Source organism: Mauremys mutica, chromosome 10 (assembly GCF_020497125.1).
Source record: "Mauremys mutica isolate MM-2020 ecotype Southern chromosome 10, ASM2049712v1, whole genome shotgun sequence".
Classification (NCBI taxonomy): domain Eukaryota; kingdom Metazoa; phylum Chordata; order Testudines; family Geoemydidae; genus Mauremys; species Mauremys mutica.
In genome coordinates, this window is record NC_059081.1 from 49,849,941 (window position 1) to 49,863,774 (window position 13,834).

Genomic DNA, 13,834 nt, shown 5'->3' on the forward strand with positions numbered 1-13,834 from the left:
CTATGAGCCAAATTTTGATCCCCATATTTACATTGTTGAGCAGTTATCCACATGAGCAGTCCAACTGAAATCAATGGGACTATTCGTGGCACTAAATTCTCATCTATGTAGTAAGGAGTTCACAGTCTATTTCTAATCATACACTGATCATCTTTTGCATTTTTATGTTCCTGTTAACATTTTACAACAGGATTCGTTAAAGCTATTTTGATTTTATGTTGTATTATTATTTGAACAAATATAAGACAGTTTCCTACAATGTAAGATTTGTTGTTAGCTTTTCAGGTTTAAAAAAAAAAGGGATGCACTTGAAGTTCAATATTGATTAAGGATTATCAGGGTTTCAAAGTACAAATAAAATGTATGTTATTTTTGGTTCCCTTAGGGCTTTGATGGAAGAGATGGTGCCAAAGGTGACAGTGGTGCACCTGGTCTGAAGGTAAAGTGACTTTGTTGTAGCCTCTAGGAAGTATGTAATTTTACTCTGAATCAATAATATAACTGTATTTTTTATGTTTGCTTCTGTAAAACCACTTACACTTTTTAAGACCTGGCTGATCATGTCCATATAAATAATCAATTACTCTAGGGGAGTCTGTTGTCTGCAATTGCAGCATATCTCATCTGATTTTATAACAGTAACAGGCAGAAATCATGGAGATTCCCATGACTGAAGAGTATGTTCAACTTTATTACTTTAAAAAGATGCTTTTCTGATACACTTCAGGCCCAGTTCACCTCTGTGTTACACCAGTTTAATGCCAGAGTAACTCAATTGATTTTAATGGAATTACAGCCATGTAGAACTGAAGTAACACGATGATGGATTGGGCCCCAAGCCTTTATGTTTTAATATTTTGTGCCTGAGGTTGTTGAGACTTCTCAATTGCCATTAACTTCAGTAGAAGTTGAAGAAACTGAATACCTCACAGAAGGTGTTTAGCTTCTCATAGGATTGGGACCTTGCTTGTTACTGTGTTTCATCCCTACAAAAGATCACTAATGAAATATGGTAATAAAGGTTAATTCTGTCAAAACCTGATATTCTCTTTATATAACAGGGTGAAAATGGTCTTCCTGGAGAAAATGGATCACCTGGGCCAATGGTAATTTTTTTTCATTATCATTTAATTAGAAGTTACAGTAACTGATACTTTTTCTGCTAGGTATTTCTTACTATCTTCAGCTCTCTTCTGACTTTATTCCTCAAGAGCTTGATTCTGCCACCCTTACACACACAAAGTACTACTTACCCATGAAGACAGCTCCATTCAAACATTTCTAAGCAAAATCGTTCTCTTCTTGTTGTTTGTTACATGGTGTCTTTGAAAATCCATCTCATCTCCCAAATTAATAATTGTATGTTCTTTAGGGTCCAAGAGGTCCAGCTGGTGAAAGGGGAAGACCAGGATCTCCTGGTTCTGCTGTAAGTAATTGGAACGAAACTACAGGATTGCTATTATTTCTGTTGCATGACCCTACAGGTGCACATCATGCTTTGTAGATGCACAAAATAAAAGCTCCCTGACTCACAGAGCTTACAGTCTAAGTTAGATGTAGTACAGCAAATAGTGTATAGGAGGATATGGCAGTATATATAGCTTCTGCAAAATCGTCATGAAAATTTACCAGCCAAAGTTCAAGGTTGTAGTAAAGGGCATACAGATTTGTTACATGGAATGTGTCCTTAATGAGTCCTTCTTTATATTGAATGCTAATATATTATGCTTTGAGGATATAAGTTCAGCCAATAGGGTGGGTAGGATGGAGTAGAGATCAGCACTGGAAGACTAACTAAACAAAGCAACTGCTGGGAGAAGAGTGAGATTGTGGTGTCCCAGCTTGGACTAAAAGGGGAGGTCATAATTATTGCCAGCTAATGCAAACAAGTCTCAACCTAAAATATAACAGAACAGGGACTGTTTATGTTAGTACACAATGTACTGAGCAATGAAAATGTCTGATACATCTACAGCAGAGGTAACAGGCCTTAAATCATTGTTAATTCTTTTGTGCCACATTTTATCCTTTCTCTGTGGTTGTAAGATATAGTCATTCTAGAATGTATGACATCGATTGCTGTCTTATTATTTAATCTAAAGTACAGGTCACACACATTATGTTTTGCTCTATTAAGCATGATTGCTCTGCATTAAAGAATTTGTGGTGTCTAATAACATATTTCCTTGTATACCACTATCTTCTTATTACAGCAAAGTGCATGTACAATTGATAGGCACTTTTGTATATTATTACTACTACTACTACTACTATTGTTATTTAATATAGTAGGCACCCATACCTGAGGAATTGTGTATGCCATAATAAAATATATAGGACTGTATGGACATACAGAAACATGGTTTGAAAGTCAATATCGTTGTCCAATATCAAAATCCTTGCCTTTTCAGCCCCGAAGAGAAAGTATGGTATGTAATTATGTTGTCTTCTTTTGGTAGGGTGCCCGTGGTAATGATGGTACTCCAGGAGCATCTGGACAAGTTGTAAGAAACTTAATACCTATTGTATTCTTAACTATTTTTCTCTTGCCCATGTGCTTGATGTGCTACAACGCCACCCATTAATTGGACATCGTTTGCCTTATGAATAGTGTCTTATGCAATTATAACTTTCAATAACTTTATGTTTGCTATTATGATTGAAACAAAAAACCTTAATTTTTGATGAAGAATAAAAAGAAAATAAGAGAAATCATGATCCTATAAATCAAAAGGTTGTGTATGTATATCTAAGCTTTTCTCTAATTATTTACTGACGAAGATAATGGAAACTCTTTACATGGGCCAGATTTTGAAAGATTTCATCATATAAGTCACTCAGCCCTAGCGCTAGACCATGATGTCAAGCTGTCTAGAGTAGCTCATGAGCAAGAGTGCCAACCTCAGGGCAGACTGTCAAGGAACAAGGCACAAACCCCAAACTGGTTGTATGTTCTATAATTAGATTTCATCAACCAAGTAACAAGTGTGAACTCCTGTCTATCTTGCCTTTGTGATAGATTGACCCTTACGCCTAAAATCACAACAATATTCAGGTTACTCCCGGTCCCAAAGGACCAGTCATTTACTCCAGGTCAATTGTACCTCTGATCTCAAACCAAAGACAATGCTTGTAGCCAATCCTTTAATACTAACTAAAGAGTTATTAACTAAGAAAAAGAAATAAGATGGTTATTTACAAGGTTAAAGCAGGTAAACAGACACACACCAATGAGATACAGTCTTAGGTTCCAAAAGTTAATAGTAGTTGCTATAATATGCAAGCTCTAGATGTCCTTATGGCTAACCCAAGCCAAGCAGTTGGTGATCCCTTGCTTATGCTTAGAAAGGGGGGGAGGGATAGCTCAGTGGTTTGAGCATTGGCCTGCTAAACCCAGGGTTGTGAGTTCAATCCTTGAGGAGGCAACTTAGGGATCTGGGGCAAAAATTGGTCCTGCTAGTGAAGGCAGGGGGCTGGACTCAATGACCTTTCAAGGTCCCTTCCAGTTCTAGGAGATTGGTATATCTCCAGTTATTACCTTTAAACATTGCCCTCTCCAAATGCCAAACAGCATCATGATATAGTTCCTTTTTGTCAGGCATTTTTATTCCCTTCCCCCAGAGTTCAAGCTGATGGGATGAGTTCACACGCAAGCCCCCTCTTCATGAAGGTGGGGGAGAACAATCAACAAAGTCTTTGTCCTTTGATGCTTCACAATGGCTCATTTGGTTTCAATGGGCCATATAAACCATGAGTTAGCCCAACTCATATAAACCGTAAGGTAGCCCAACATTTTTATTTTTCCAACTACTTAGAAACTGTAATAGTCGCAACCATATTCTCCTCTTTTCCCTCTCACATGCTTTCATTCAAGTGATCTGTTAAAATATTTTGTGCAATATCATCTCGATAGTCATACTTTTCAAATTGAAATTATTCAGTTACAAAAACATCCACATCTGGTTGAAAATGTACATTGAATAAGGGTAACTAAAGTATAGGTGTGATATTTTCAAACCAGCCAAATTTCATCTTCTAGAGTATGACTCATATTTCTTGATATTTTGCCAGATGTTTCTTTTTTCACGACAGAAAAAACTCTCACAGTCAGGTTTATTTTCAAATTAAGATTCATTCCATATGACCTTCACCTCTTGTAATAATAACTTTGCCTTCTTTATTTAAGGGTCCCCCTGGTCCCCCCGGAACTGCAGGATTTCCAGGCTCTCCAGGTGCTAAGGTATCTATTTGAAGATCTATTTTACCATATGGTATATGCCTACATAAATATCTAAGATATAGTAGTGTATGGTTTTGGTTCCTCACTGTCAGGCTACTATCACATTTCTTGGAGGTCTATAGCTGATGTATTTTCATACACAGAATTAGGCAACTCATGCTCACTTCACTCTCACAAGCACTCCCATTGGAACCAATGCATGTGAATGCTGTGAGGATTTGTCCCAAGGCCTGGAGCCTCTCTCAGTTCTGCATATGTTTTGGAAGTTTCTCCAGGGTATTTTCATGCTGACCTCTAGGCACATTTACAATACAAGTAATAAAATAATCCAGTAGTACTACTTATTTTGTATGTCACCCACTCTAATGTGAAGCCCACAACTGTGCACATCACTGTCCTTGTAATTGTTGATTTATTTCACCTTCTTTTTTAGCCCTTCTTCTCTGGAGCGTCTCTCTGCTCCTCCATGTTAAATATACAAATTATGTGCTCTTTTTTTATTTCTTTTCTTATGTTAAAAGGACTAAATTGCAGTCTTGTTTGTCTAAGGAATACTGTAAGGCCCAGGGTGGGGCTTTGGCAACTAGGTAAAGGTACTCTGATGCATTCTACCTGCACAGGGAAGAGGCAGACACAATGCCTTATAGCGCATGAGGGGGAATGTGCTGTCTATCACTTTTTAGAACTGCATGAGACAATATGCAGTATGTCAGCAAGTGCTGCCCAGCACATATTGACAAGTTCTAGCTGGCTGTGTTCCCTTGGATCAGTTAACTGCCCCCTTTGCTCAGGATAGGCTTGTGTCAGCATTCTGCCTGGGTCCAGCAAAGGTGCACTGGCTGAGGAAGAGGTAATAAGGCTAAAATGTTAATATTATCCATTGGGAGCAATACTAGAGTGAGTTCAATTTGCTCTCATACCATCGTCTTCATAGGGTGAAGCTGGTGCTCCTGGTTCCCCGGGCTCTGATGGTACCCCTGGACAAAGAGGAGAACCTGGTCCACAAGGTCATGCTGGTGCAGCTGGTTCTCCTGTAAGTAACAAACATCACATAAGTCCTTGGAAATATTGTACTGGTTAGACAAACATATTGTTATGATTACTGCCATACAAATTGATGTTTGCAAAGTGCTATGGAATTTTTGGATTTAAGGACAATGTTATAGCATTGATTAATCATTTCTTCTTTCCAGGGCAATCCTGGAAGAGATGGAAACCCAGGTGGTAAAGGCGAAACGGTAAGTATCCCACCAAATTGACATTGTTTGCTTTGTTATTGGTTGGGGTTACAGGTTTTATTATGCCGCATTCAGTAATGCCATGCTTTATTCATATTAGTGTCCTTCAATCCCAAACAGGGCACTGCTGGTATTCCTGGTGCGCCTGGGTTGAGTGGAGCCCGTGGCCCTCCTGGTCCCCCAGGCATTAATGGAATTCCCGGACAAAGAGGCGGGCCAGTGAGTCACCAACGTTATTTTCATTACTAATAGCAAACAAGGGGATAAATTCCCCGCTACCTACAACAGTGCAAATCCATGAACGGCAGTGGGGTTGCACAGGTGTACAGGGAGTCCTCAGACTTACGACACAATTCGTTCCTCGGAATTGCATTGTAAGTCGAAACACTGTAAGTCAAAAATGCTTTTCCCATAGGAATCAATGGTAGGAAGGGGGGATTGGTTCCTGAACCAAGCCTTGATACACTGTTTTCACCACAATAATCCAGTTTTTTTGTACTAAATGAATTATAGATGACTAATGTTGCAAACAGCATTCAAATAAACACATAGACTCACATAAGAATGCCAGCAACAGAGGCTCAGAAAGCCAGGGAGAACGGCACACATGCTGAGCCTCAGCCAATCATTGTTCAAGCTTTCTGATTGGCTGAGCCCGGAGCAGGGAGCCAATCAAAAACGAGCAGCAACCCTACCTGGCAACAACCTACCCTGCTGCCTCAAAGCCAATCAGAAGCGACACCTTCCAGCTCCATACCAGCATAATGAAACCAGGAAGTGATTTCAAGCAAACTTTATTCAAATCGAGTGTCCTAAGGGCAAACAATCGCCATAGGGGCGAAATGGGCAGCCAATTGAAAAGTGATGTAAGTGGCGTCTGGTGTAACAGGCATCATAAGTTCGAGGACTCCCTGTACGTGACAGAAGAATATGGCTTAGAGAGTTCTGTTAGAAGCCTTCAGACATTTCCCATATGTGTGAACTTGCCTAGTCAATTCTACCATCCCTTTGCTATTGTCTATTATAATTATCCAACCAACAAAACAGAAAAAACAGAGCAAAGCAAAAACTTTGGTAATAGTATAATATTGGTAATAGTATAAAGCCATGGTAAAATGACTGATCTTTGTCCACCCTAAATATTCCAAGTATTGAACCTTACTGACATAGTTATGTCTCACTTTGGGTTGTAGGAGGATGTATCTGGATGGCTACTCAGCTTTAAAAACACCCCATTCATCCATTTCTAATTTTAACGTATAAAAAATTTCATCTTTTTTATTTCTAAATTGCCTTGGGACTGCCCCCTATGAAACCTACTCATAGTGTGTAAAATACTTATTCTTATATTAACATTGAAATTAACGTGCCGTATCCTGACAGAATTACTCCATAATTCCTCAAACCTTATTAATGCAAATTTCAATTGACAACAAGCAAAACTGACATCAAACTCCCAGTGATTCAAAAACAGAATGAAACCTAGGATTTGACCCAATGGAAGCACTCACCTGAGTAAGGATGTACAGGATCATCTCTTTTATAGAGAGGATGTATAACCAGCTCCAGTAGGAGTCTTCCACTTCTGTTTGCCTCCTGTAAACAGATAAACCATAACAATGAGCTGACAATTTAAATGCTGAGAGATATATTTCTTCTTATTATTGTTATCTAACAAACCTACTGAAATATTCTGTTATGTAGAAGTGGTAATGGAAGTGTGTTCTGTTTAGGGTGAACCTGGTAAGAACGGTGCAAAAGGAGAGCCAGGCGCACGAGGAGAGCGTGTAAGTGATTTTCTAAATATTCTGGTTTCTTTAATGCACGTTTTACAAGCTTATTAATAACAGGCCAAATACAGTCCTTACCCCAGGCAAAACTTTCATTGAACTCAGTGAGAGTTTTGCCTCCACACAATATGTTTTCCCTTGTTCCTGCTTTGTCACTAGGGTGAAAACGGTATTCCAGGTGCTGCTGGCCCTCCAGGCGAAGAAGGCAAAAAGGGTGCTAATGGTGAGCCAGGCACAAATGGGGTACCTGGAACACCAGGAGAAAGGGTAAGCCACTCCAAGTCACCACGCTGGGTAGTTAAATGATACGTCACATACCATGTACCAAAACCCGGGATTCAAACTTTGAGGAAAGTCTGAATCTAGATAGATATTGAACTAAACTTCCAGATGTGAACATCCAACGTAGTGGAAAAATTCAGATCCAGATCCTAATCTAAATCTGCTCTGCATGGCTTGGGTCTTTCTTTATTTTAAAATACATTAAAGTTATTCTTTTTTTGATAGCTAGAGGGTTATTAATCTTGAAAAACTGGTGTTTCTACCTAAGATTTTGAACCAAATAAGAACACAGAAAGTATAGTATAACATGTATTAAAGACTGCAAAGACAATCCATCTACAATTTGTAGAGTGACACTCCATCAATTAAATTGAATTCCAGCAGATCAAATGAACATGACAAAGTTTCAGCTCTTGAAAGTGGAATTAAGGCTGATTCATCCATATTCAGGATAATCAGCTGATTCTTCTGCCAACAGTCTTTTAACAATTAGATGCTACTGGTTTGTATAGAGTTTTATCATGGATTCATTATTGAAATAAATAGTTCCAGCATCATCAACGACAGCCTGCTGCTCATTTTAATTTCCTGTTCCCACCTAAAACAAATTAGAATTGAGATTGATTCAATTTTGTATTCACTAACTTTGGAAGTATTTTGGAAAGTTGTGAGGAAATCAGAGATGCACAGTGAACAAAATAGGAGGAGGTTGAATGCATGAGTGAACTGTAAATGTAGACAATAGTAACTAATGCAACCAAGAGGCCTTCTTAAAGAATGATAGAGAAGGAAAATCATTTTTCAGGGCTGAAATGTGTTAATTTTTTAACATGAATTTAAGGAAAACCTAAAGAATAGGGCCTATACCAGTGCCCATTGAAGTCACTTAGAGGACTTCCTTTGACCTCAGTGGGCGTTGGATTAGACCCAAAGTGCACTGTGCATACAGAAAAAGGATCTTGAATCTGTACAGCCAGGATGGAATGTCATCTCCATCTATCTCCTTCACTGAATATCACTAAAATATGAATAAATGTGGTTAGTTGAGAAGCATCAAAGTTTGTTATTACAACATTTAAAAATATTTGGATCTATTTGTGTTAACAGAACGTTGCACGCGATCTTTCAAGAAACCAGCAGATGTTTTTAATTGTCTCTGATACATAGATAGACATTGCCTGTTATTTGATCCACGGGAATAAAATGTCTGCTCTCTTGCTTGGCAGGGTACCCCAGGTGGCCGTGGCATACCCGGTAGTAATGGACTTCCAGGAGAAAAGGTACATGCTTTCCCAATTTCATAAAATTCATTATAATAATGCTAATTTAAATAGCTTTATTTACTTATCATGAATGTCCAATGTCCTTTTTTTTTTTAAATTAAGGGTCCTGGTGGCGAACGTGGTAGTCCAGGCATTGCAGGTCCAAGAGGAGCTCCAGGAGAACCTGGACGCGATGGTGGCCCTGGTCTTCCAGGAATGAGAGTAAGAGAGAATGTTCTTTTAATGTGCTATTAAGATAATTTGATGATGTTCTTTATTACAGATGGCTGAGTTGGTTTGGTACAGCAACCAGGGCCAAAGCTCCAATGGGATATCAAACCTTTTTTGAGATTTTCAATCCGTGTCAATATCTATTTTATGTATTTAATTAATTATATTAATTGTACACTCTGTGCACTTTGTGGTTGTGGTTAAAAATGGAACTAGAAGTGCAAAAAATACTGTAAGGACACTCCTTCTTATGGGATTTCCAACCCAGGTGTTCAAGCCCAAGAGAATTAAACAATCTGAATAAATTTTGGATAGTATTCAGACTTCTGGGTGCTTAGCTAAACCCCTGAACCTTCAACTGTTTGCCACCATATCTGAATTTCAATTAGCTCAAAATCCTTTCAGTACATTTGGTGATTTTCAAAGCAATGAGTTAAATCCTTTCCTCAGTGCATTAGGGAGTGTCTGAAGTTGAGTATTGCATACTTAGGGTTGTAGTAGCCTCCAAAGCCGCCCTTGTGCCCCTCCACAGAAGTGTATTGGTCAATGGATCGTATAATACCAAATCAACCAGCACTGACCTGCCCCACTCCCACAACATATCTCCAGAGTTGGGAGCAGGAAGACTATATGAAGCTGCACTCCGTAGGAAGCAGGAGGTACCAAACTGCTCAGGTTACAGCATGGCTCTGATAGGATTTGACTCTATATAAACTTCCATTGGATAATTTTATATTGAATCTAATTTTATATAAAATATAAAATTTGAACATTATTTTTTCTGATATGAAGCCTTTAGTATTTGCAAAAAAGAATGCAAATGTTCTGTTTGGTCTTTGGCATATAATATTTGATGCCCACAGACTCAATCAGAGAGAAGTCAGCAACCACTGATTTTCCTTACAGGCTTATGAATTATTACATTTTACACACGGTTAAATAGTTTTTATTGGAAATCAGTGTGCCTTTCAGACATACAATGTGTCATAAATCATATATTTGGTAAATTGAAGAGCAAAGCCAAAATTACTAAGAATGTGCTATTAAATGTAGTTGTTTGTAAACAATAGGGACTTAATTGCCTTTCATTGCCTACTTTAATTTTAGACTATAATGATTGCTTTTTGGTGCCTAAAGCAACTTCATTCCCTCTATCAGATATCACCTGGGCTGAGTCCCTATTAAATGAATTATTGATCAGCTAGTCCCTTGTAAATCCAATGGATTTCTTTAATGAGCCTGAAAAAGGTGTGTAAAACTAACTGTAAATAATGGTGTCTCTATAGAATGTGATCTAACAATATTAGCTTTTTCACTAAAAAATTAACATATTTTTTCTTCAATGCAGGGTTTGACAGGAAGTCCAGGGAGCCCAGGACATGATGGCAAACCCGGCCCTCCAGTATGTAAATTACACAAATATTATATGATAGTACTCTCATTGGGCTTGCCTTTGATCTCACTTAACACCATTATCACTCCATTGGAGTCCTGGTGCGAAATGTAGACGAGATCAGAAACAAGTTCATTAGTTGTGTTCTGTGTTAATTTTACAGTGACCGACTATTCCGTATGTTTTTCATTGTAACAGCACTGTCCAAACCTTGTTATTTAACATTACTATAAACACTGACTCCTCTTCCACGGGAGTTTAAGCGCAATTTAAAAAAATCATATTTCAAATGAAAAGTTAGCCAAAAATAACATAGTGTTTGCTCACCTTTTAACTCTTTCGTTTGATTTTTTAAAAATATTTCTCTGTTGTTTATATAATCATTTGTTTCTTCTAATGGTTGCTATCTCTCTCCTGCATCAGGGTAATCAGGGAGAATCTGGCCGACCTGGTCCTCCAGGCCAATCAGGTCCACGAGGTCAACCAGGTGTGATGGGTTTCCCAGGTCCTAAGGGTAATGAGGTTAGTGTAATTCCTTGACTTAAAAACTTACTTAATGGACCAGGGCCTCTGCAGTTGTAGATCAGTTTAGTTCCATTGACTTTGCTGGTGCTAAATTGATCTAATTCTGCAGATGATCTGGTCCTATACCTATGAAACTCTCATTTTAGCTAGAGGTTGAATTAGAAACATGTATTTTAAATATGTCTGGTCTTTCCCTTTTTAAAGGGTGCACCAGGTAAGAATGGAGAAAGAGGTGCCCCTGGACCCCCTGGCACACAGGTCAGTTTCATTTATCAGCTTCTCTTTAGTAGTAATTCACAATGTCCTCTGTGATTTTAATCCTTTTAAAAATTGCACTGATCCATAATCACAGTCCAATTTTGTGATTTGATAGGGTCTTCCTGGAAAGAGTGGTGATGTCGGCCCCGCAGGTCCTCCAGGAGTCGCTGTAAGTGCAATGTCCAGTGTCTCATAAAAGAAAAATCTTGAAACAGCTGATATATTTTCTGTAAAAAACATGTGTTAATATTTCCCAAACACTCTTCAACTGCTTAGTGCTGGCAAGAACATTTTCTTATCTGATGGAGAGAGACATTTCCCATTAGTTATGAAGACAGAAACACCTGCTGGACTCATTTGTCTTGGTTTGTTTGTTAATAAGTACTCAATAGTTTGTTAAAAATAACTAAGACGGAAGTTCTGTTGTTATATACTGAAGTGAATGGAGCTGTGCCAATTTTAACCAACTAAGGATTACTGGAGAAATTTACAATTTCCTTTGGCAGTTTACCAGTGCTAAAGTTAGGTAACTTGGGTGCTGTATTAGGCATGTCTATGAAAGTAGTCTTTCTGCTGGAATTTTGGCTGCTGATAAGAAGATGGAAAGAATCTTAGCATGAGCTCCCAGAGGTACTGGTCTCAAGAATTCACAATGCCTCTTTGAATGCAGCAGGATGAGTATGGATGCGTTTGACAAGATGGCTTCCCCCTTTAGAAATGGGACACAGCAGTTCTTCCCTGTCTACCCGCGCCTTCTGTGGAAGCTAGCCTAGAACCGAAATTTCATTTGGGGAGCACAAGGGCCATATATGATCTCTTTCTCCATCCCCCAATGCACTTACTCACCCAGTTGAGTCCTTTATGTATGAGAAAGACATCCATAAAGCAACTTGTGAATGATGGGAACTTTTAATATTTTGATTTTTTTAATAAAGCTTTCACAGTAGGCTTAATGTTGCAGACATTACTCACTGTTAAAAAAATAACAAAAACCCCAGACCTTTTACTTTAATAGTTGTATGAGAGTATAGTCAGCAAGATCAGAGGGTCTGATAGTTACATGACAAAAGCTCAGTGGTGCTAATGGTTCACTTTTATGTTTTCATTTTTGTCTAATTTTGTGGCTTAGAATATATATGGCATTTTAACTACAATATGCATATGTTAAGAATTCTTTTATGTTCTAGAATGATGTTGATGAATTTTGTGTTGCTTTTTTGTTTCCTTCCAGGGTTCTCCTGGTGAAAAAGGAGAGGCAGGATCTCCAGGTCCATCTGGCTTCCAGGTACTGTTCATTTCTTTTATTGCTTCCAATGCAATTTTTAAAAACAAGGTAACAAATAAAGAAGTAGAACTTAAATATTTCAATTAGGGCTTGTTTTCTCATGTTTTGAAGTGAGAAAGTTCAACCAAGATCTTCATGTAAGTTAGCTGATCAATATCTGGCAAGCCTGACTGACACCACGAAGAATGGTTCAGTGGGTTATCTATATCTGAATCTCTGGCTTTCCATTACACCTTCCTCATTTGCAAAATATTAGATACGATAACGAAATTATTTTCATTGAATTATTTCTGTGTCAACATTTTCTGTGACTTTGGAGAATGCACAATTTAGGTTGGAAAACTTCAGTTAAAATAGATAGCTCTCAGGACAGTTGTTCGGATTCTACTTTTCTCTAAATCACCATGAAATATCAATCACATATAGATATTTCTATCTAGGTGTATATATAAAATATTTATTTATGAAGTGGTGTCTTTAATTTAAACAGGGATTACCTGGTACTGCAGGCCCACCTGGAGAGAGTGGAAAGCCTGGAGAACCAGTAAGTTGTCCTTTCTTTTTTTGGAAATCAAGAAATCAAAACACAAATATAAGAACAGCAATTCCTTTCGGGCCCCCTTTTCAGATGCAAAATCCCTTGCACATAGAGGAATCTGTATTTTTGTGTCCTGCAAAGCTGTGATACATCACAGGGTCTTTGTGCCTCAGCACTGAAGGCATTATCGAGGGTTGGTGGATTGGACGGGTGCAGCCTGAAAGATGAGGATTTGGTCAGTGTATCCATGATAATGGATCTATTGGCCAACCTCCTATCAGAGTACAAAGTGGGTGGAGCAGATACTGTGGCTACTGAAATTATGATTAAATCTTTCAAACTGTGGGCACATGTGGGCTAACTGTGCTGATCCAATTACCACATCTCCCTTTTCTACCCCAGAGATACCACCTGAAAACACACCCTATGACTGCACTCTTAAACCTCAGGAAGCCACTATATTTTGACATCCATCTCTGGAAGTACCATCTTCCTGAAAATGGTATTTCCCAGAATTAGATCATAATAGGAGCCAAACAGGGGTAGTTTGTATGATCACTATCAGGGGTAAAATGTGAAGGAAATGAGATGCCAAACACTTTTTTTTTTAAGATACGTTTACCGTGTAAAATGTAAAGTATATGAGTTAATAATATTTCTTGCATTGTAAACAGGGACAAAGAGGTGAAAATGGAGCCCCTGGACTCCCAGGTACTAAGGTAAGCATTGCAACAATATTTCTATGATTAAATATGTGAAGGAGAGAAGGTCAATAAATGCAGAACCATGATA

At 38.3% G+C, this 13,834-nt stretch overlaps 1 protein-coding gene across 2 annotated transcripts in view; it reads left to right on the plus strand.

Annotated features, from left to right (window-relative positions):
- Positions 1 to 13,834, plus strand: part of COL3A1 (collagen type III alpha 1 chain) — a 67,525-nt gene that overhangs the window by 36,781 nt on the left and 16,910 nt on the right. For both annotated transcript variants that reach the window (XM_045032103.1, XM_045032104.1), the window contains exons 11-29: positions 386 to 439; positions 1,062 to 1,106; positions 1,373 to 1,426; positions 2,460 to 2,504; positions 4,187 to 4,240; positions 5,175 to 5,273; positions 5,434 to 5,478; positions 5,599 to 5,697; positions 7,212 to 7,265; positions 7,428 to 7,535; positions 8,777 to 8,830; positions 8,936 to 9,034; positions 10,392 to 10,445; positions 10,860 to 10,958; positions 11,166 to 11,219; positions 11,335 to 11,388; positions 12,451 to 12,504; positions 12,995 to 13,048; positions 13,717 to 13,761. In XM_045032103.1, the coding sequence (XP_044888038.1) occupies positions 386 to 439; positions 1,062 to 1,106; positions 1,373 to 1,426; positions 2,460 to 2,504; positions 4,187 to 4,240; positions 5,175 to 5,273; positions 5,434 to 5,478; positions 5,599 to 5,697; positions 7,212 to 7,265; positions 7,428 to 7,535; positions 8,777 to 8,830; positions 8,936 to 9,034; positions 10,392 to 10,445; positions 10,860 to 10,958; positions 11,166 to 11,219; positions 11,335 to 11,388; positions 12,451 to 12,504; positions 12,995 to 13,048; positions 13,717 to 13,761 (1,224 nt within the window). The remainder of the gene's footprint in view (positions 1 to 385; positions 440 to 1,061; positions 1,107 to 1,372; positions 1,427 to 2,459; positions 2,505 to 4,186; positions 4,241 to 5,174; positions 5,274 to 5,433; positions 5,479 to 5,598; positions 5,698 to 7,211; positions 7,266 to 7,427; positions 7,536 to 8,776; positions 8,831 to 8,935; positions 9,035 to 10,391; positions 10,446 to 10,859; positions 10,959 to 11,165; positions 11,220 to 11,334; positions 11,389 to 12,450; positions 12,505 to 12,994; positions 13,049 to 13,716; positions 13,762 to 13,834) is intronic.